The sequence below is a fragment of the Pseudopipra pipra genome, chromosome 16 (assembly GCF_036250125.1).
Source record: "Pseudopipra pipra isolate bDixPip1 chromosome 16, bDixPip1.hap1, whole genome shotgun sequence".
NCBI lineage: Eukaryota > Metazoa > Chordata > Aves > Passeriformes > Pipridae > Pseudopipra > Pseudopipra pipra.
This window is the reverse complement of record NC_087564.1, coordinates 7,598,860-7,622,260: the sequence shown is the minus strand read 5'-3', so window position 1 is coordinate 7,622,260 and position 23,401 is coordinate 7,598,860. Positions and strand designations below refer to the sequence as shown.

Below are 23,401 nucleotides of genomic sequence, written 5' to 3'. Positions count from 1 at the left end.
AACAGTGATTTCAGTCTCCAATTCCATTTTAGAAAGTGTGGAGTTTCTCAGTCCTGAACCGATGCCAGGCACTGCAACAAAACCAACACTGCAACTGAAGCATCGGAGTGGGAGAGTTACACCCTGTCATCAGTACAGGGCAGACAATGACAAATGCATGGAAAACTGAAGCCAGAGGTGAAGTATCATTCCAGAAAACAGCAGTATCTGAAAAGTGAACATGGCAGAAGCACTTGCTAAAATCTGCTCCCAAGACAAGTGCTGCAAAGCCATGAGATGTTAAAAGGCATCCAGGTGAGACTTCACAATGCACAGAAAAAGACGGGTGGGGAATCAAGAATATCAGCAACCCCGGTATCAGCCAAGCTGAAGGTGTCACAACAGATAACACACAAAGCTTTTTTTCCCTGTGACCTAATCAAACACTTGATGAAACTTAGAAAATATTTTTCTTAATACTAGTACATAGCTCTTTGTGACAATCTTATCAACATCTTTTGCCTCAGTGGTTATCTGGAAAATTAGAAGGGGTTTACAGGCTTATTAGGTTGTACAGAAGATAGTTCTGTCAATAAAAGAATAACAGCTGCTATCTTAGAGACAACAAGGTCCCATGGATAACCCGAATTGGCAGCTATGTATCTTTTTAACTACTCTTTTCATCGGCACTTGGGAAAGGTTATGTCAGTTGCTGCTTTCTGCAAAATTATGATTTCAAGAAAGCTCTTCCAGCACAGAACATTTGTTGAGCTCATAAATACAGTGCAGCCACCGAAGGCGTGAACTAAGTGTTATATTGCTGTACCGTCCGCCTGAGATAACAAGAGGGAATTGCTGTCCGTGCTTCTCAAATGTGAAAGACATTAAAGACTAGCAATATTCATGAAAAGCCATATATTAAATCCCACCTAAACAACGGGGGAGAGGAAACGTCCCGGTCATCCTTCCTCGGCCGCCCGCTCATCGCTTCACTTTGCGGAGCGAGCGAACAACCGGTGTCGCAAGGAAGGGCTGGAGCGCCCGGGGCTGCACCGCGGCTCAACCCTGACCCTCCGACAGCTGTTTGTCTCCGACACAGCTCCCTCGGGAAGCACCAGAGGGCAAAACGGTCACACAAACCTTCCTCCCCGAGAAGCCCGAGGCGGCTTCGCCCCGCAAACAGCAGCCGGACCCGGCGCCGGGAGCGCCGCACCGCCCGGTCGGACCCGCACCCGCGGCCCCCACTCACTTCTGCCCAGCGCCTCCGCCTTCCACTCCGTCTCCTCCACTGCCCCGTAGCGCCTCATGGGTCTCTCGGCCTCCGCGCTGGCCGAGATGGATCTCCGGAGCTCCATGGCCGTGCGGGGCTCGGCGCTCGCTCGGTCCGTGCGCGGGGCTCGGCGCTCCCTGCGCGGAGCGGGGCCCGCGGGCGGGGGCGGGAGGGGCTCCGCGCACATGCTCAGTGTGCGGGGCTGGGCGGGGGAGCGGGGACACGGCGCCGAGCGCCGCCACCCCGCACACGCTGTACCCCCGCTCCGCCCTCCTGCCCGCCCGGGGGACGCGCGACCCCCGCAATGGCGCTGCCGTCGGCTCGGAGCCCACGGGGGGCTGGGTTTGACCGTGCCCATCCCCTGTCCCTGCGGTGCGCGCTCCCATTCCACAGCCGAACCGCTCGGAAAGGCGAGAGTTCGGAAATGCGCTCGCTGGCAGGGCACGGGAGGACTGTCCATCTTGTGGCCGGTGCAGCACTGAGCGCATCTTCTGGCCTGAGCCGCTGGGGAATGATGGTAAAATCCACAGCCACTCATGGCTTTCGTACTCTTAACACCACATCTCAGGTTGCTGTGCGTGCAGCCTTTGGCTTTCCTGAAAGTCCTGCACTGAATGGAATGACACTCATTCCAGCATCGTGTTCCTGAAAGCCAGAGGACAGCACTCAAACAAGTTATGAGGTTTCGTATTTCTCACAACCATTTGTATTTCTCACAACCATTTGTATTTTTCAGAACCATTTGTATTTTTCATAAGCATGCATCTTTGCTGCTTAGAGGAGAAGGCAATGACTTTGCAGGAAGCACAAGTGTGGTGATAACTATTGTCGTTATTAATTTTTTTCTTTTATTGTAGAGAAGCTTGTATGGATAAAATCCCTGAACCGCATTTAACAGTTGGAAAGTACCTTTACCGATGAGATCCCATTGCACTTTACTGTGAGTGCTATCATTTCTGACATAAAGACAATGATGCAGGAGTTAGGCAGGTTGGCCACTGCCCCGGCAAATCACGGGTTTAGCACTCTTTGTCTGATTTATAAAGAATCATGGAGTACTGGTAATGCTGAACACATACTGGGTGAACACTGGGAAAGCTTGTTTGTTTGTCACCTACCTCTGCCTGCAAACCTTTTCTTGTCCTTCAATCATCACCACTTCAGAAGTACTACCTCTGCATTCAGTGATGTTCTTACCAATTGGACTGACACACTTTGATGCGACTGCATGAACAATTTTGTTTGGGGAGTGCTTCACATGTTGGAGGAGAGAAAACCTCCACATTGCTTTTAAAATTGTAACTGAAAAATTCTCTGTTTTTCTTTCTGAGAATTGGAATTAGCTAGCAAAGTGGGTTGGACAATGTTTTAGGAGGTCTTCAGGTCTTTTTCTCTGTCAGCTGTGCTCCCCAGAGCTGTGCCATGGTTTTAGCACAAGACACGCTGGAACAGCTCTTGCTGTCTGTGCAGTGCTCCATCCTCGCTGGGTTTGGCCTTTAGACACAGAGCCCAAACAGAGCTGTGAGTCAAGCAGAAAACTGGTGGCAGCACTGCACAGCTGATTTTGGGTGACAGCGCAGCTGCCTGCTGGGGTGGGCTGGACTGACTCACTGGCAGAAGTGTGGGAGGAATAGGAGTCCATCTGGGATCTGGATAAGAGTGGGACTAAGGGAGACAGGCTGATCAGGGAGAAGGGCCAATTTTTGGTGGATCTTAACTTCAAGCCATCCTTTCAAGTTTTTTAGGTTATTACAATCCAAGTGCATTGTTTAGAAGATGGAGGAATGATCCTAGAAAAGGCTGAATATTTTAAGCTCTGTTTTTGTTAGTATGGGCGAAAAACACCCACTAGCTAGAAACTTGGATGAACAGAGTTTGCTTATGTAAAGCAAAGAATGTATAAGGTGATTTATTGTAATTAGGAAGTTATCACCTGCCCACTTCAAAAAGTCACAAAATCCAGTAAGGGCCCAGTTCTGCAGACTGCTACACATAAGAGCAGGTATGTGGAAGCTATCCTGCTTTCCTTTTGCACAAAAGTTTTTGCCAGACTAGGGCCTCAGTATGTATCAATTATTTTGTTAATGTTGTAAGATTAGCATTTTTTGTGACTGTGACTCTGGAGCATTGTTACTGCTGCATTTGCAAGTGGAATTAAATTTCTCCTCTAGTGATGAGGTCCTTCAGTGCACGTCAGCAAAATAAATGCATTCCTTTACTCACAAAGGCTGGTTTTCTTCTGCTGAAAGCACTGTTAAGGAAGAAAATATAAAAATTCAGGTCTCTTCTCACTGCTCTCCCATAAGATTATGCCTGGTAGAAAAACAGAGGTGCACTTTGCTCTTGCAGTAATTTCCCCTGACGGTTTTAGTTCCCATTTCTCACTAAGCCCTGCCACCAGGAGCTATAGCTGGGCGGCAGCAGTTGGCAAATCCACTCTCCTGCCTCTTGCTCTTTGGCCTCCATCAGACATCAGGGATGGCCCGTGGCAGACGAGACACTCTGTAACAACAGACACACTTTACTCAGCCAAAGTCCCTGTGGCAGCACGGCTTGTAAATCTGCTGGGGAACAACAGCCTTTGCTTTCCTGGAGCTTCTCAAGCATCTTAGATCTCTCAGCTTGAAGTTCTCAGAGCTCTCTTACCTTCGAGGGCACATCTAGTGTATCAAAAGCATTTTCTAAAGGTGCTAAGTGGGTCTGGGTTGGACTGCAAGTGAAGATAAAAGTCAGGGTTGTTGTTCTTAATCACACAGGCTAATCTTTCAAGACCAAAAATAACAGTATTAAAATTCTGCCCAAGTTTTTAATTGATTTATCATTATAATCAAACCTTGCAACTTAGCTGATGAAACAAAATGAAATCAAGTGGATTATGCACAGTTATTCCACTTTGTAGGCATAAATGCCCAGATCCATATCTAGAAGGAACAGAAGGGGCACTGTGCTCATTAAGTTCATAGTTTGCATAGCACAGGTTGTGGGACTTTCATAAATTTGTCCTGTAATGTTTTGTTAAACAGGAGGTCTTATTTCAGAACATTTCTGTACTGGAGGAGTTGCCATAATCCCATAATTCAAGCTATCACCAAAAAAAAAAAAAAATCAAGTCTGTATCATTCTAAGTATATATCTTAAATATTTATATTATCATTATTCCTAAAAGATCAGTATTAGACAAGAGTAAAACTAATTTGCTTTTCAAAGAGCCATAATTAAACATGATCTAATTAAAAAGAGGGGGATAACTAAAAGTTACAGGAAGATCCTTGATACAGAAAATAATTTCTTTCTGTAAGCTTCCACCCTCAATTTAGTGCTAGCATGAAAGAGTTCTCAGAAGCCTGGCCTCTGCCACTCTGCACTTGAAAGAGAATCTGCTGTACCACAACTGCAGAATGAGGGCCTGGACACATAAGCCAGTGCATATCCTTATTATATTGCTCCCTTTTTTGTGAATCCTAGCTCATGTTCAATTACTGTCCTTTTTATACTTATTTATTTGGAATTACAGCCTATCCATATATCAATCGTTTCTTTAAAAATATAAATTTTAGGATAAAGTAATTTCATAAGCAATTCACAATAGGTGCAGTAAAGTAACTGGGGTGTTGGTCCTTTTCCACAGCTACCCTACATCTCTATCAGGTTAGAAAAGTGCATCTGTAGCCTAAAAGCAGAGAGCATTGCAGGCAAGCAGGGCATTCTAATGAGCTTGTTATAAGGCAAATAAGATGCCTTGAATTTAATGTCATGAGTCTGAGGTCTGACAGTGATACAAATGTTTGAGTGTTCATAAGTATTTCCACCCAAACACCTGTTAAATGTCATCTTATTGTGATCTTTTAATTTTAAAAATGTTTCCATGTGAAATATTGTATGTATGTAGTGCTGTTTTCTACATGTCATCAACCGTTTCATCAAACATGCACATAGAAAAAATTGGCTGCATACTGAACTTACTACATCTACAAAGCTGAATTTCTAATAGAGCTATGGAAGCAAAAGACAAACATTTAATGGCATATTTTAGTGAACAGTGTGCCACTAGTTATGTGTGAGATATGACATGGTTGACACGGTCTGGGTCGAACTATACTGAGGTACTGAGATACTTTGTGTCCTAGAAACTTTTTCTAGGGGAATTTTCTTGTGTGCAATGAATGTTAACTGGCAGCACTGGAGCTACAGTATCTGGCCACCTATCTCTTATCCAAATTTGGAGATGTATCGTGTGAAGCTGAGTCTGATCCAGCAAATATTTAGATAACTCCAAGGAGGAGGAGTACTTAATCACTTTTCTCTCTCAAATTAAGATAGAGCCTTGCAGGACGGAGCTCCTGAGACACAGTGTGGGCTGGACACAGCTTCTTAAACATTTGGCCAGTTTAAAACACAGTTCAGGTAAAATTGAACTGATAAATCAATGGCTTATGCTCAGCTGTGCCAAGTTTTTAAGTGTCTGTTTGACAATCTCTGTGCCTGAACTGAGCCTATTTGCAAATGTTCCTGAGAGGTGAGTAATAGAGACCACAAAAGCTGGCACAGTGCTTTCCACTCATTTAGATTTATCTCAGCTATTTTCAATATAGAAGGCCAGAAAACACAGCACAAATTCAGGAGGTGCAGTAGCAGAAGAGACAGGGCATAAATGTCTGGTAAAAAGAATGGAAACAACCTGTACACTCCAATAGCTGTAATTGTGACCATAACACAGATTTCAGATACATACTTCTCTAAACTCTTCTCCTTCCCATTTTATTTTTGTCTTAGTAAACTCTTTCTACATTCACTGTCCCTTAAAGGTACAAATTTTACAGACGAGGTTGTTATAGCATCCATCAGACACATTACTAATACCATGGGAGTGAAGTCGCCCATGTAAGAGTCTTATTTTTGGCATTTGTAGCCAAGTCGAGTGGTATGACTGGACTGACTGTTGTGCAGGTGAGTCACTGTGCAGGTGGCTTTTGCATCAGTGATGGGTGGCCATAGCTACATAGAAAAATAGATGTTCGAGTTCAGTACATTTAGATGTTGAAATAAATTGGTCTGGGCCATTTTAGGAGACTTGCAAACACAGCAGACAATAAGTAATATTTCAGTGTGTATGTGGGCATGTCCATTTTGAAATAATAAACATACTGTGTAGATTTTGCTAACACAGCAGCATACACCCCCAAGCACAGCTCTCTCAGGGCCTGAGCCTGTCCTCATTTCCCTTACTACAGAATGTAAAGGTGACTTTCTGAAAGCTTCCATTTTACCTACACAAGTTTGTGTCTTTCACAAAGAGCTCAAAACTGCTTACAAGCTGTGAGCCACGCAAAAAGACTGTGTCAGTGTCTGCTGACGCATGTTCCTGGGCAGTGTCCATGCTCCACTACCTCTGAATCCTAACAGGCACGTGGACCATTTCACTACCTCCTCACTGGAACTGGAAGCTATAATGTCACACCCCTAAATTCTTTATGACTTGAATTTCTCTCTATATTTGTACCTGTGTTCCAATGCTTTTGCAGTTTTTGCCCCAAAACAGTAAGCAAAGCACTGTATAGGTAATTGCCATAATGTATCAGGTGTAATTATGAACACATAATAATTCATTACTGTATGATGACCATTCTGAACTCGACATTGAACTAATGCAAAATCCTTCAGTGTCACTGGCTTGTCATGGCTACTCAGCTGCAGTTAACAGTCTTGTTATATTTTGGATGTAAAAGTATGTGATGCATGAAATGGAAGCAGCTGAACACCCTCAGTAGATAAGTAAAGGTGGTTTTTACTTCACAGAGAGGTGTAAGCAATGGTAAGATAACAATACTACAGGGGACCAGTCTTTCAGAGGTAGATTTCTCCAGGCCAGCCTAGAACAGGGGAAAGCAAACTAGAGGTGGAAAAAGAAATCATCAAAAGATTGTATTTTCTTTCCTGAATATTTATGCAACAAGAGGAAAGCTGCTTTCCTGACAAATCAAAGAAATAATAATGTGAGGGTTTATTCTTATGTATGCACACACTAAGTGCACATCTCACTTACAGTGAGATATTTACTTACATGCTGATTCCTGGGTAGAATGTTGTAACTTATTATACCCTGTAAAGGACACACAATTCAGAATAAAGCTGACACTTCCTCCACAGATAAAGGATCTCACATGGTGCAGAACTTTGTGTGCATGGTTTGTGAGTCCATATGGGCCAAACCCTGTGTTTCTCACAGCCATCTGAGTGCTGATGCCTTTTACTTCTGTTGTAACTGAACTGGGGAACAGTTCTCATTCCCATTCAGCTCCCATTGTCCCTATATCTCTGGTGACTGAACTACCTACTAGGCTATATATCCATGCACCTCTTGGTGTCTCTTTGATTTTATTGGTCTTGATAGTATAAAATGGAAAAAGGTGACTGCATCAATATCCTATATTTAAGGTCTTCTCCTGGCAGAGGGAGCATTTGCACAAGTGTCCCACATGATATCACTTACAAAACCCACAGTGTGTGCACAGACTCTGCCCTGCTGTCACTTTTACCCTGTTGTTTTACAGCCCCACTTCACAACAGGCTTCCCCTGCACACAGCGAACAAACCCACCCATTACTCAGTTTCTGGAGTTCTCTCAGGTCCCCCCTGCTGCAGCAGAGCTGTCCTTGACAGTGTCTGTTCAGATCATACTTCACACCTCATTAGGCTCTTCCGGTCCTGAGGCTTCTGTCAGCACAAAATGTGTAATTGATACTAGTGTTGCACAGAGGGGAATGATATCATTTCCTATATCCTTTGCACTGAACTCTGTTTTTCTATATGGATAGAAGGTGCAAGACTTTTGGCCACTACCACATTAAGTAATAAACTGCAAAAAAAAAAGGGAAGGCAGTGCTGGTTAGGGTGGATGATGTTGAAAAATGTATGCAACACGTTATCTGCATTCTGTGTTCTTGTTTAAAATGGATTACAGTAACTTTGATCATGGTGGACTGGCAATTGCATGTGAATTCTCAGTTCAACTTCGAAGTGAAGAGAGTACATACTGTCCTTGGCTGTTTGAGCACAGAAATATTAAGCAGAAATAGAAAAAATATTTTCTGAGACATATGTGAAACAGTCACTGGGATTAATAGTGTTACTGTCTACATTTAGAATTAGAAATTGCACAGCAAAAAAGGGTTCACAAATGAGCTCGAAGAATGATTTAGCATAGGGCTAACAGAGCTAAAGCTATTATAGTTTTTCCAAGGAATAAATAAAACCTTTGTTTACCACTATATGCATACAGAGGGCTTTGCCTGCTAAGCCTTAAAATCTTGTCAGAAAGGGAGTAACATCTTATTAGAATGTTAAGGCTAAATTATTTAGATATATAATGAAATTTCATAAAAATACATAAATAATTTCATAGAGATGCAGAAGATCCTCTGTTACTTGAAGTCCTTGGATATGTTTCTAAAAGATGGCATGAGACTTGACATCACTGGTTTGATTCAGGAAGAACTCTTTGCTTTGCATTATGCAAAGATTCAGACTGAATGATCTTTTTTCTCCCTGTTGGCCATGAAGTCTAAGAAACAGAATTTTTCAACTTGAAATGTTTCCATAAAGCTTCCTCCTCATTCTAAATATAAAAGAAGTTGCAGCAGGGAATGGAGGTGGTGTCTCTCTTCCAGTTGTGGAATACATTACTTCTTTCAGCCTCAAATCTTCTGAACCATTTCCTTCCCAAGAGTATCCCACACAAACTACACTGAGTGAAGTCCCTCAGTAAGGACCCCATTGCTAACCTCTGTCCTCTTTAAAAGTTTGTTACATCTTTTTCCTGCCTGAATTCATCAGTTCCTTCTGCAAATATATTAATCATCTAAACATCATGATTTTACCTCTTTTTAATAAAAGAAAAATTAAGTCCACCAGCTTCAGCATAAGGCTTTGAAGACGGGAGTTCTATTCTAAATTTGCTCAGAAGTGGCAGATGCCAGTGTATGTAACTAACCTTTAAAGGGAGTGAATATTCCCAGCTTATTTTATACTCTGCTGCTGTGTTAGGGCCTATGACTTCAAATTGAGCTTTTTGCTGCATGTAGTTCATGAAGATCCCACAAAAACTTTATATAAGATCTGGCTTGTATCTGTTTATACACATACTAGTTAAAGACAGACAGAGCCAAAGAAGAGCATTTAATGTTTATTAAGCCTTTGCAAAAACACAGACAATTTCAGTCAACTTGAAATTCATTACTTTAGTAAAATTCAAGTATTTCTTGCACATCTCACTGGATTGGCAGTAGCAGTAGAGGCAGCAGCACGAGCAGGAAGCATTGGCACTTGCAGCAGAGAATTGGAAGGCTGAGGCTGCATAGATTTCAAAGGTTGTGCTATACACAGAACTTAACACATCAGATATGGTAACAAACTGCAGGCAGTTTCACCTTTGCTGCAGTATGAAACTGGTTATTTTATGCTGTTACTGGGTGGTCGCTTCTGGTGTGAAAAAGGCAGAGGCCTTCTGGTGAATTTTCCAAGCCTAGAAGGATGTATTTTACATACTAGTAAGCACAGAAGGTTCATTTGCATAAAAGATTTGCAGTAGAAAAATACATTTTGAAATTCTCATTTTATCAAATCCAGACTCTATATCTCCACAGCCATCCAGAATTACATGAAGCTGATATAAAAGTCTTCTCATCCCATTTGCTCTTACAGAGGATCCACAACATAAAAATATTACGTGACTGCAGGCCTATAGGTACTGGCAGTGTGTTCCCTCCTTCCTGAGCACCCATGTGATGTATAATTCTGTTCATCCTCCTGGTTATGGGAATCTGCATGTTCAGCTGGCAGTAAGATCAGTGCAATTCCTTGAAATAGTCATAAAGCCTGTATAACTGTTTTTGAAAGGGTGGCAGAGAGACATCAGGACAAGTCTCACCCATCTTCCCCCCCTCCAAAAAAATTACTGAATTACTAGAAGAAAACAGAAGTTTACATATGTATCAAATAGGGTTGGACTAGATGACCTGGCCCGGGCATCCACAGGTCCTTTCCAACCTCAGCCATTCTGTTATTCTGTGAAATTAATCTTCTAAACCAAAAAAGTGCCAAGAAATAATGAAACCTCTAACAACCAAGGGATTAGGCCCTCAGACTAAACTGACAGGAAGAAAATCTTTAGAAGGTGCATTAATTTATGCACACTGAGAATTTGGCCCAACACAGCTTCATTGTTTTGCATTATGTGGGTCTGAAAAGTTTGTAAGACCAATCAGTGCTCATAATTAAAAGAAAAAAAAAAACAATTTTTTTTAATGTGAAAAGGGACTTGGGTTACTTAACTGTCAACAAGAGAAATGGAGGAAATGAAAGGATTTTGCAGGATCTAAACTCTCCTGAAATATAAGAGCCACAGGCTTCCATTACATGAAAGGAGTGTACTTCAAGTATATGGAGAGAAATGTACTTCAAGTATATGGAGAGAAATCCTGAAGCCCATAGCCAGAGAAACTTGAAGACAAAGCAGGATTTAGCTCAAATTCCCAAGCAAAAAGCTGGCAGCACAAAAGCAAACAGCAATAAAGCACAGCTTGCATAAGCTCTTAAGCCATTTAAAATAAAAGATGGATCTTCCATTCATTAGTTCTGATGACAAAGACATCAGAATTATACAGATCACGAGAACAGTTATAAAATCTTGATTCACCTGGGGATTAGGTTTTACCAGTTATACCCACAAAGCAGGATTTTTTGCTCCGAGTTTCAGAAGAACATCACACACTCCTTACAGCAAATCAACACCATTTCACTCTCCTTGTAATGTCATTATTTTCCAGTTCCCTTCTCCAAGTGAATTCTATTAAACACTTAAGGCACCAGCAGAAGTGAAAATAAATAGCATCCATTAAAAAAAGTTAAATACTTAATTAGCACACCTTAACTGAAACTTTTAACTCTTGGTGAATAGAAGAGACTTCAAAATACTAGTCTGACCCGAAAAATACCAACAGAAAAAAACCCACTACTGAAATTGCTTCTTTATACTGAGGACTTTATATGCACAAGAACAATTTAACAGCTATAGCTGTCTGAAACATCTGTTCATTCATTTTTTAAATAGACAGATAAAATGCTGTTAGCTCTTCTGTGGATTCCTGCTCCTACCAGGATGTCCAGCATCAGGACTGCTCAATTCACACAATGGGACTCATGCAGCAATACCCAGCAGGGGAATTCAACTCACCAAATGTAACCTACCATGTAACCACCAATGCATCTACCATGAAGCTACTGACACAGCAGCCAGTTGTGGGAGCCTCTGTGTTACAGACAGCAAGACACAGACCCTTGAAGTGCCCAATTCCTCGTACAGAGCTCAACCTGATCAGCCAAATTGAAATGTCCAGACTACAGGTGTCAAAAGTCAAGTAAAATTAATTCCACCTTAAGCTTGCAGGCAGGTGTGCTCTTCCACATCTGCCTGTGCAGCTGAAGATGGAATTGCTGTGACTTTTCTATCCTGAGAGGTCCTCCACTTGTCTGCCAGCAAAACAGAGTGCAGAAGCAGCCCCCTGCCATCTGCCCTTCTCCCACTGCTGCAGTCCTGTAGTCAAGGCCATATGAGTACTTTGCATCACTCTTGACCACAGGGTTATGCTAAACAAGTTGATTTTACTGAAATAGATGAGGCAGTGCTTGCATGATCCCTTTCCCTGTCTCAGCTAAGCAGCATTGGGCTCCTACAGTGACAAATAATTGTTAGAAATATATTAAGTAGTACAGCTGCTGGCCAAAGGAATGTATATTTATAGCCTAAGCAGGCTTTGGGACACTGCTTAGACAAGCCTGAGGAACTGAAACCTTCCTCCAACTGGTTTATCATTATTGTAACAGAGGGCTGAGTCCTCTCTTTACAATCAAATGCATTAAATCAGATACTGTTTCAAGCTTACAATTTAGTAACTTCAAGGCATAAAATCCCACCCTAATATACCAAGGGCTCCTTTACTGGCCTGATTTCAGCTTCCTGCAATCACAGAAATTTGCACAGTTCCTGTTCTGAGATACATATGCACATTGAAAAAATACCCGTATCCAGACCTGATCCTCAAGCTGACAAAGCAGATCTATAATTAATTTTCACCCTCTCCTAGTCTTCTATGTATAGTTACCCAGGGTCTTTTATGAGTAGGAATGTTTAAAAGCCATTTAAGGAAGAAATGAAAGTTCCTTATATAAAGCTGGATTGTTTTGAGATGAATTCTGGCATTCATGTTACCTTCCTTCCCGTGCTCTTTCTCTTCAAAATCTTAATTATATCTTCAGTATAATGAAACAGTTGAGAAGAGTGGAGGAGTCAAGACTCCCACGTACTTCTATACTCCTATACTTTCAAAACTTCTATACTTTGACCCTTGGGGGGCAAAGGAAGCAGTTGTTGGCACACAGAACAAAAGCTCACTGCAGGGCTTAGTCAGGTTCCATCCTGTAGGAGCTGCTCATGACTGATGCTTCCCCCAAGGGTCAATATGCAGCATCCAGCCCAAAAGTTAGTTATCTCTGACCAAAGTTAGTTACCTTTATTCTCACAGTTAAGATAAAACATGTAGAAATATAGTTCAGGTTTGTACATTCTATGAAATAATTCATTTGCTATATAAATATTCATGTAGAATAAAACAAGTCGACCCCATAGAAAAGTGGGCTCTACAAACACAGCACTTTCATTTTCACTCAATAAAACAGATTCAATGCCACTTTTTAGATATGGAATCCATTAAATTTTGTTCTGCAAAAGCAACCTTGCATTGATAACAATTGTCAAGTCCGACAACTGATGATTTAATGTTCTATTCCCCTTTTTCTAGCAATTACAAGTTGCTTGAAAATTAAATTACAGTTAATATTTCTCCCCAGTGAGGCAGTCTGACATTATGTGCAAATGCTTACATTGCCCTGCAAGTCAGTTGTTCCCAGATGAGATGGGATGACAGCATGAAAATAATTAAATGTCAATATACAACTGGCCTCTTTTATGAAAAATAAACAGGCACAAAGACAAACTGTTCCACTGCTTATACTAACCACCAAATGTTGAGATAACTGTTTATTTTAAACACAGCAGTAAGGCTGCACTGTGATTTACCAACTTTCATAAACCCAGTTCAGCAATTTAGAATGTGTTCAGAATTAAAGTTCTTTTTTCTCTGATGGTTCTTCATCTGCATTGACCTTCTCTCCTTGGAGCCACATAAATGCTGACTTTGCTGTGCCATCTCCACTCTGTTGGGAAAAGCAAATGAAGGAAGCCCAGACAAAGCCACAGAGCCCAGTGTAAGCTGTTCTCAGGTGAACAGGGATCAAAATGAAGTTTGAGAGCTGTGTTGGAAGGAGAGAGAGCTCAGTTAGTGCCCCAGGCATCGTCAGGTCCTGCACCTACACACCCCACAACTGCACTGACTTCTCCCGGGGTCAGACACACTGTGGCTGTGAGGGATTGGCTTTTATGGGAAAGAAAGGCCACGGGGTCACCTTGAGAACTCACCTGCACAAAAGGCCAGTACATCAGTCCTGTCTGAAATGAAAATGAATAATTTGTTATTCTTACAGATTTCAACTGCAACGACTCATTTTCTCTTACCACATTTAGTGATGACTGACACGTATTTGAGGAAAGTGAATAAAAGCTGTTTAATTGCAAATGAAGTTGCTTAACTCAAGGTTGCCATATTAAATTTCTAATTATCTTCATGAGCCTCTATGCTGTGAGTTTTTCAAACACATTATTCTAACTCATTTTAAATACAAAACTCTATGCACAGTTAAGTCTTCACAGTCAGCTGACACCAGACACAATATGCACATTTACCAGATGGGTGAACAAATGTTTAAATGTGTGAACATTTGTTTCAGCCATTAATGAAAAATACCACTGAACACTATTTATTTCACACTTGCAATGATCCTTCTACTTACTCATACATGTAAGGCATATTTAGAAAAATCAATGGATAATTTACTCACAGAACATCAGGTCAACAGAAACCTTATGTTTTGATAGGATATAGTGGGCACTGCTTTTAGAATCATCCTCCAGAGGAATAAAAATAATCCTTTTCTATCCTACCTATATAGTTCCAGAATATGAAGATAAATTCACATTGCATCACATTTTCTCCTTCTATTACATTATTTTGTGCTGATCTCTCAATTAATTCCTCTTGCATCTGAGAAATCTTTAACATTCTTAGCTTGCTCAGCTCTGAGGTAGCACAGATAATTTTTTCTTGTGTATGCAGAAATGCAAATCAAAGCCAGCTGCTCATAACAAAGTCTTCTTAAAACAAGGGGTTGTGCTTCTGAAAGTGAGAAGATTGTCACTGAAAAGTACAGGCTAAAAATGATTCCTAAAGATGTCTCTATAACTAATGATTTAACAGGTGTGCATGTAAGCGTTGTCAATACTCTTCCTAACTAAACACTGGTGTGGGGGTTCTTCTTAAGACAAAAGGTAGTACAACCTGAATCAGAGTTGTATTGCAGGACTGTCATTCAGAGCTGGGTGCAAGGGTTATGTATATAAACACTGGACATTGTATAAATGGCATAATTTCACCCATCTGGCAGCAGTGCCTGCTCCAGACTGCCCTTACTTCACATGGCTGCTGGTACTTAAACTTTCTACACATAATCAAATAGTGGAGTGAGAGAAAGGAGGAAAAAACAGTGTTGGAGGAAGGAATATTTTAAATATTTTATCCATTTTTTTCCTTAGTTGTGAGATAAGCAAATTACTTGCCTCACCTTATACGTATTCCAAAATTTCTTTTTACAGTCTGAAAAGATGTCCTCTTTCCTCTGAAGGATGCTCATACCTAGTGGCAAAATATTTACAAGAATCAGAAATAATGCAAAAATGAAATGTTCATGTTTTTCAATGACACACTAAACCCTCCTCAAAATACATTACCATAGCTTTGAAAGAAAATCTGGTACCATTACAAAGAAAAACATTCCAGTCACCTGATAGTGCTACCTTATAACTCCTACCTATACCACAGATCAGCTGGGATATACTGTAGCATATCTGTTCCTCTGCCACATCATGCACCAGTGATATGGTGGGGGAACAGAGAGAATGAAAGTACCTTTCACACTCATGAGAGAGAGAATAAGGCATTGTGCACATTGCTGAACTGCCAGAAGAGGCTCAGACTCTGGAAGGAGTTCAGGTGCCTACAGACCAGCTGAAGTCAGCGGAAAAGGGTACCTAATTTTTTTTGTTTAATTTTGACCACTCTAGTTGATCCAAACTCCTCTTGGTTCTAGGAAAGCACGAACTCACAACAGGCTCCCATCATTACACCCAGGACCAACAGAAAAGCAATATGACTTGAAATGACATAGTAGATACATACAAACAGCAATAAATCCACTGAGTGAATTCCCATTACATGAAATACTGTTTAAAGGGTTTATTATTTTGAGCTCTTTAACTGATACTTCATACAAAGCGAATCTTCAGATATCAAATTAAGACTTCATCCTTCTAAAAGGTGTAGCAGCTCCTCAAAGACCACCCACCTCAACTGGAAGTCGTGACCTATATTCAGAAAAGGTATTAGACAACATGCTTTCAGCAAGTCAGTCCAAAATCAAAAGCTACACATTCATGCATAAGCAGAGACCCAAAGCTGCTTAGTCCAACTGAGGGATCCTGTTAGGTATTTGCATGCCATGGGGTTATCAGTATCTCTCAATGGATCCATTATTTTACTGCTACCCGAGTTAGGGATTTTTATCATCCTTTTTGTGGTCCTTCAGATCCTTCTGGCCCTTGGGCAATTCTCTGCTCAGGTTCTGACACAGACAGATAAGATTTTGAGAGTAAGGATCTGGCGTTTGACTTCTTTCTTTGCTTCATTTCTCTTCACTCACAAACTGAATGATTTCCCTGATGGGGTCATAGAATGCAGATCTCCCAATACCAGACAAAATAAGGGCCTGTCTTGCTCTTCTTCCACGTGAAGTCAAATGAGAGCATTTAATTACATTTAATTACTAGTCTCACCTCTTTTCTTATTCCCTCATGTTTATTTTTGAAACTGATACTAGTCTTTTTTAAAGCCTCTTCTTACTTGTTAGCTTTTGAAATTATCCATCAGTAGCATGCTGTATTTCTATATACTCTCACAGCAGAAGCTGGTACAGTTTATTTGCTGAACTATAGTATTTCCTGACATTTACAGTTGTGTTTTGGAAATGAGTTGGAGATGTTTTGGAAATAATGTCGAGAACATAGCAGAGCAGAGCAATTCAAGCAGGCATGGGTGGTACAATTGTCGCTAGTTAAAAGCTACAGGCCCAACCGAGCCCATGGTAGGACTCCCCTTCGGCCCAGCACCGCCTCATCTAAAGCTCTGAAGTGCCACGGGCGGCTCAGCATCCTCGGGTCCCCAACCGCGTCCCCAGCTCCGAGCGCATCCATCCCCGCCCAGGGACCGCGCACCCCGCACCGGCCTCTTGCGGCCGCGGGAGGGGAGTACCCAACCACGCCGTCCTACTGGGGGGCAAAGCCCCGCTCCCCAGGACGATCCCGCGGGGTTCTGCGATGGACACCCCCGGCACGGCCGCACTCACCCGTGTAGAAGGCGAGCACGGCGACGGGCGCTCCCAGGAGCTGGTCGCAGAGCACCTTGCCGAGCACGGCGGGCGGGCGGCGGCCGGGCAGCGCCCGCTCCAGCGCCCGCAGCCACACGTAGCTGAAGTTGCCGTGGAAGGCGAGGGCCACCAGCGCCACTCGCCGCGTCTGCGCCCAGTCGGGCGGGTGTCCCCCCCGCCGCCGCAGCAGCTGCTGCGCCGCGTCCCCCGCCGCGAACAGCCCCCCGTAGAGCAGCACGTTGCAGAGCCAGGGGAAGCGCCGCACCCCGCGGAGCAGCGCCCCGGCCATCGCCCGCCGCCTCTTCCGCCTCTTCTTCTTCCTCCTCCTCCTCCTTCTCCTCCTCCTCCTCCTCCTCCTTCTCCTCCTTCACGGGCCCGCCCGCCGCCGCTCCGGCCCCGCCGCCGCCCTCTCCATCCCCGCGGCGCTCCCCGCTCAGGGATCCTCCCCTAACAGGGAGGGCCGGCTCCCGACGGCCACGCCGGGCTCCCGTGGGTGATCACCCACTGGTCACTGGGTTCGTGGGCTTGTTTCTGAAGTGACCATATACTCACTCCCAAGATGTAGGTTACTGAGTTTCCTGGGCTTTGGTCGAAGTAGCATCATGGAGTCACTGTGCAGTACTGCTGCAACTCACAGAATCGATTAGGTTGGTAAAAACCTCTGAGATCATCGAGTCCAACCTTTGACCCAACACCACCTTGTCTACTAGACCATGGGACTAAGTGCCACATCCAGTCTCTTCCTAAATACCTCCAGGGATGGTTACTCCACCACCTCCCTGGGCAGCCCATTCCAATGTCTGATCACTCTCTCTGTAAAGAACTTCTTCCAAATGTCCAACCTAAAGCTTTCCTGGTGCAGCTTAAGACTGTGCCCTCTTGTCCTACTGCTGTTTGCTGGGAGAAGAGATCGATACCCACCTCACTACAACCTCCCACTGACAGACAAGTGTAAACTAGGCACTGTTTGCTTATTTTTTAATTATCTCCTTGCTGCTTGGTTACATGAGTAGGTTATGGCTTTTTTTCATTTTTTCTGGTGTCTTTGCACTTTGGTTTCTGCTACCCTGCTGAGCAGGGCCCATACACACCTGCCGAGCAGCAGCAGCAGCCCGTGGGGTTCCTCCACTTTGCCCTCTGCTCCTGAGAGAAATTGAGGAGAAAGTCAGAAGTGATGTTTGGTTATAGAAGAGACTTGTGTACACAGCTTTGTGCACACAGAACCAGTGCCACAAAGTGGATCTGAAATCCATGTAAAAGAGCTGACACTGAGAGTGGCTCCAGTCCTGCAAGGCAGCCCTTGGCCACAGAAAACGAGGAGCGCAGCCGGGAGTTTCCCCTCGGTCCTGGCCACGGGCTCAGACTTGACCAAGGGAACCATCTCGAGGCTGGAGGCGGTAGTTCGCTCTGTGACCTGGAGCAGTGCGTTTGAAACTGTCACGAAATCTCCCACAGATGACTATAAATAGGCGTGGACGGTCTGTAGATTGAAATACCTTTCAGTGACAGTGCTGAGCGCGCTGCCCAGTGCTCGGCGGACACGCCGTGCCAGGGCCGGGCCCACGGACTGCCCTTTCCAGCTCCTCATCCCGGTACATCCCTGCCGGAAACAACACCAACACCATCTGCAAGTGGTGCTACTGAATAATATCAACGGCGCTAAAGAGAAGAGGGATATGCACGGAAATTAACTCCAGCTTGGAAAATCAGAGAAAAAGCCCAGTAAAACCCCCGGTTTGTGTCTTCGGGGGCTGCCCGTGACAGAACCCGCGGGCAGGTGCGCGCTCTCCGCCGGGCTGTGCAGCGTTCCCGCAAAGGAAAGGTCTGGTGCCACCGCAGGCGACAGCGGGGTGACAGCCGAGAGGTTCACGAAGGCTGGAGGCCCGCAGAGCCCTCCCGGGGTCCGGGCGGCCACGACCGAGCACGGCGGGGACTCGAACCCGCAACACAACGCTCCTGTCCCAGCCCCGCTCCCCGGCCGGGGACACGGCCGCGCGCGCCGCGCTCCCTGCGCATGCGCCACCACCTGTCACCTCCCCGGAACTGTTCCACCAGGGGGCGCGGGGGGGGAGCGGCCGCGCTCTCCCTAATCCCCTCGCGCCGCGCTCAGCGTGGCCGCCCCTCTGTCCCCCCTCTCCCGCGTGGCGCGGTGGTGCGCGCGGCGGGGGGCGGTGCCCGGGCGCAGGTGAGCGCGCGAGCGCGGCCCGCCCCGCGCGGCCCCGTCAGCGCTGCCAGCGTGGAGCGGCCGCGCCGGGCCGGGGCGGGCCCGCCGACATGGACGGGCCGCTGGAGAAGGTCTGAGCGCGGGGACGGGACGGGACGGGATGGAACGGGACGGGACTGCGATGGGGCCGCAGCCGCGGGGAGAGGTCTGGGGTTCGGTGCTGCCCCGGCTCTGAGGCGGCTTCGCCTCCCAGAGCCCCCCCGGGTGTGCCGCCCCCCCCCCAGCCGCGGGTGTGACCAGCATCCGTGTCCCGGATCGGGAACTCGGGATAACTACCAGGAAATGCTTTGGGAGCGGGGTTTGTGTTTTCTTAAAAAAAAAAAAAAATGGAGCTTATTTCCTGGCAGGGCGAGCCTTCAGCAGGACAGGAGGAGAAATGTTATTAAAGAAAATATTATTTGACTTTTTTTTTTTCCATTTTATACGGAGGTGTTTGCTGCCCTGTGTTTGCTCTGCTGCCCAGTGCGCTGTGCAGAGCAAACATTGGCCGGGTAACACCGTGGGCGAGTGACAGAGCCCGTCCTGCCCCTGTCACGGTGAGTCCGTGGGTGCCCCACGCCTGCGGGACACCCGCCCTCGAGGGGCTCCTGCCGCTTGTCCCCCTGCGTGAGGGCTGGATCCATTTAGAATCATGAATATTTTGGGTGCTCAGGGGTTGGCAGTGCACGCACGCCCCTCCTTTGCATCATCGATTGTACGTTTGGTTTCATGTGAGCTTTGGGATTGCCCAGAGGAGTTTGAATGGGATGTGCTCCGGTAAAATGGATGGTTAGGAAATCCAGGAAGCACCTTCCTCATGTGGCTAAAGGGTTGGTAGCAAAAAAGTTCGATATGCTGCAATCCACGTGAAGAATACGGTGTTATAGAGTGTTTGGTGGTCTTTAAAAGCTTAAGTTCTTTGCTAGTGCTGACAAAAGTTACAGTGACTGTTGCTTGTTCTGAAAGGTTTTAGTTATGAAGTAAAACTTAATTGAAATAGTAGCTTGGAGTATGGTCTCTGTCAAATGGACTCCAAGAGAGTTAATGCAGTTATTTAGAGAAGGTTCATTAGTACATGTCAGGGGTAGTACTGACAAAGTTCTTAGAAATTTGCTTGACTAGTTCATCATAAGAAACAATAAAACCACTGTGTAAGAATGAAATATCTACAGAAAGTCCATGTTTTGATTATTTGTATTCTTGATGTAAGGAATAGTCTGTAATGGTGAGGGCCCTACAAAAACTTGTATGTCTGTTTTTTTCAATATATGCGGATAGATGTGTATAAACAGTTACCTTTTTTTTACTTTCTCTCTTTGTTGTATAAAAGTTGTATTCCTCTATGTAATAACATGCCACAATAAGATTATGGTCTTGGAGCCACTTGGAGGTTAGTGCCCTCTTGGAATAGTCTGGTTAAGATTGTGGTAAATCTGTACAATTTGCATTTTTTCTAGTCTTGAGTATGAGATGTCATGATAAGTCTTCTCCCTAAATAAATAAATTTCAAATTCATCCAAGATGGGATACATTTATCTTCAGAGAATGTGTGTCCACTTATCTTGTGGTTATTTAAGCATTATCATAACAGATCAGAGACTCTTCTATTTGAACCGTGTGTTCTCTCCTCATGTTTTTATACATGCAGCTGATTGGGATGCCAGTGAGAAATACTTTTTAACTTATATTCAAATTTGTCACAACTTTGTATTTTTCCTGACCATTTTGGTACAATCACCTAATTAGCTGTAATGCAGTGGCACTGAGTGACTGCAGTCATTAGGTTCTTGCAAATGGAAAAAGACTTTTTTTAGCAGATGAGAAACTTCCTGAGAATTGAAGACATTGCACAATAGGACTGCAAGGAAAACCATTGCAGAATTTGACACACAGGTGTGCACACCAAGTCTCATAGTTTGATTTTGAAAATTGACTTTGTTTTATCACACATTTTTTTGTGTGGTTTTTTTTTTTTAATGTATTAATTGTGTGCCATAAGTGGTATAACTCCAATTCAGTTTTATCTGAAGTCCAGAAATCTTTTTTGGGGTGAACTTCAAATTAAATTCTTCTGGAAGCCTGTGTTAAATCATAACTCTGGCTAACAGAGCTATGCTTTTTTAAATATTTTTTTATACATATATGTATTTTTTTATTTTGATTTTTCCTCCATTTATATTTTGGTATAAGTGACCAGTTTTCTGAAGGATTTGAACATTTCAAGTTAGGTGACTTTGTCAGTGGTAAAACAGTGTACATTTTCCACTTGTAACTTCTTGCTGTCTCTACAACAGTGTTTTCCCTAAACATGAAAAACTGTTTTGGTTTCTTGCTCAGCCCGTGGCTTTTGTCTTCTGTTACTGTGCTATTTACCACAACATCCTGGTAATTTTACAGAAAACTCATGCCAGCACCTGCATGCAGGTCCTGCTGCAGGTCAGGAGATAATAAAGCTTCAAAGAGTAAATATCTATAAGCCTTGTGGTGACACAGTGCCATTTTCATTCAAGCCCAACGGTCATGAAATGGCTGCTTTCTTTTTTGTTATCTTAAACTTTTCTTAGCCTGGAGAATAAACACAATATTCTTTGGGCTGAATACTGATATTGTTTGACATTAATTTAGTGTTGAGAATAGTTTTTGGGTTTTGATGGTAAAACTTTCTTTTAGGCAGTTAAAATAATGTAGTGGGAAACTCAGGTGTACTTCCCATGAAATAGGAAATTAGCTACACCTCTGAGTTGCTTTGCACACACATTAGTTTATGTAGTGTTTAAAAATCATCCCTTTATTTCATTAGGAGTACAGCTACAGAAATGTAGAATCAAGATTGTAAAACACTATATGAAGCAACATTGTCTTTTTTGAATTTGCATTTAATGTTCAGTCTTATCACAGCTGGAGAATGTCCCCTTATCCTTTCCCCAGCTGCCAAGTGACTCCAAGGTGTGACATAATGCTCATAAAATCTTTAACAGTTTACAGTTCAAAGTGCTGAAAAAAACAGTACCAGATTGGTTACAGAACAGGGAAGTAACCACAAATCAACCCTGTTGCAGGATAACCTCAGAGAATTGGATTAACACATCCTGAAGGCAGTGAATGACAGAAGGCAAAGCAGGTCAGGGTGTGTCAGGGCTCTCAGGGGCTGAAGGAGGCAGGAGGTGTTGGGAAGCTGAACTAACACCTGGAAGGAAGAAGCTGTGGCTGGTGCCTCCTTAGAGCTTGGGAGGACAAGTCACATCTTGGAACTCTGTGGTCAAAGGCTCCCCTGACTGTGAGCAGAGCCAGACCCTGCAGTACCAGGGGAAGGACTGAGTGCAGCTGCTTTAACCCCCTGTGTTGTCCTGGGGTTCAGGAGGTGATATTGAAGAACTCACCCACCAGTCATTCTTAAAAACTGTTTAAGACCATGAAAAAAGTACTCAGTTTATTTCTGATTGGATTCTGTACACACTTGGTCTCATTTACAGACAAAACTAAAGGAATATACTACTTTATTATGGCATGTTATTAAAGTGGGTTCAGAAACCTTTCTTAACTAATTGGTTTCTTGCTGCAACTCTGCCACACCTATTTTTCTTGCTGCTTAAAATAAGCAGATCTCCTGCTTCCCACCTCCATGCCCTTACTAATGTGAGCAGAGGAGGAGCATATATGTATATATATATTTATATATATGAAATTCAGCATTCAGCAGTAAAAGGTGGGCTTTTTTCTCCTCCCATAATTCAAGGGGAGAGCTAAGTTGCTGTATATCCACTTAGCAATTGGAAAAATTCAGAAGGGATTAATTTCCCAATTAAGCCCACATTGGAATTCAAGGACTTTCTGGATTTCATAGCATTTTATGGAGCTTAGTGCATCTTCTTAGGAGTTTTGAAGCTGTATTTTATGTATTTACTCTGCCAGCTTACTGGCAGGAGGGTTTCATGGGTGAGTAATTATTAGTGAGGCAGGATGAGTCACAGGTGAGCATGTGTGGTTTGTAACATATGATGTGAATTTGATGTTGGTAGCAAACAAAAGCAGCTCAGAGCCCTTTCTGTAAAGCCTCTGCATCTTGTGTCCTCATCTACAGCAGAGCTGTTTGAATACTGGCACGTGGTGCTAAGGGAGGTTCAAACAAGTAACTGCCTTCCAGCCATTGATCATGTTTTATGGCAGCCTGAATTAAATTATGTGAGATAATCACAATCAGCAAATTAGTCTTGTCATTTACTCCCTTAAGGGCTCCCAAGAGGAAAACTGCTTGGTTTTTTTTTTCCTTGAACTTCTTTTCAGGTTTTCTTTGATGTGGT

The 23,401-nt window shown here is 43.7% G+C and overlaps 3 protein-coding genes across 4 annotated transcripts in view; 1 reads left to right on the top strand and 2 right to left on the bottom strand.

Moving 5' to 3' along the window:
- BMERB1 (bMERB domain containing 1) overlaps positions 1–1,430 on the bottom strand; it is a 49,388-nt gene extending 47,958 nt beyond the window's left edge. Inside the window, exon 1 of the mRNA XM_064672875.1 lies at positions 1,229–1,430. Within this exon, the coding sequence (XP_064528945.1) occupies positions 1,229–1,334 (106 nt within the window). The 5' untranslated portion in view covers positions 1,335–1,430. The remainder of the gene's footprint in view (positions 1–1,228) is intronic.
- A 7,988-nt stretch (positions 1,431–9,418) lies between these two features.
- On the bottom strand, positions 9,419–18,847 carry MPV17L (MPV17 mitochondrial inner membrane protein like). The gene is made up of 4 exons (XM_064672878.1): positions 16,877–18,847; positions 15,041–15,111; positions 13,782–13,811; positions 9,419–13,615 (listed from the first exon to the last, which is right to left on the bottom strand). Exons 1-4 carry the CDS (start codon positions 17,184–17,186, stop codon positions 13,427–13,429), a joined length of 600 nt encoding a protein of 199 aa, XP_064528948.1. The 5' UTR covers positions 17,187–18,847; the 3' UTR covers positions 9,419–13,426.
- Positions 18,848–19,083: 236 nt separating this feature from the next.
- PDXDC1 (pyridoxal dependent decarboxylase domain containing 1) overlaps positions 19,084–23,401 on the top strand; it is a 28,702-nt gene continuing 24,384 nt past the window's right edge. Inside the window, exon 1 of one of the 2 annotated variants that reach the window (XM_064672872.1) lies at positions 19,084–19,192. In XM_064672872.1, the coding sequence (XP_064528942.1) occupies positions 19,172–19,192 (21 nt within the window). In that variant the 5' untranslated portion in view covers positions 19,084–19,171. Of the gene's footprint in view, positions 19,193–19,550; positions 19,658–23,401 lie in introns of those variants that run through there. The other variant, XM_064672874.1, reaches the window with a different exon arrangement.

Coding starts and splice junctions, on each gene's coding strand:
- MPV17L (XM_064672878.1), bottom strand. CDS start 17,186: ATGGCCGGGGCGCTGCTCCGCGGGGTGCGGCGCTTCCCCTGGCTCTGC. Junction 15,112..16,876: donor CGTGCTCGCCTTCTACACGG/GTGAGTGCGGCC, acceptor TTTTGCCACTAG/GTATGAGCATCCTTCAGAGG. Junction 13,616..13,781: donor TGTACTGGCCTTTTGTGCAG/GTGAGTTCTCAA, acceptor CTTCCAACACAG/CTCTCAAACTTCATTTTGAT.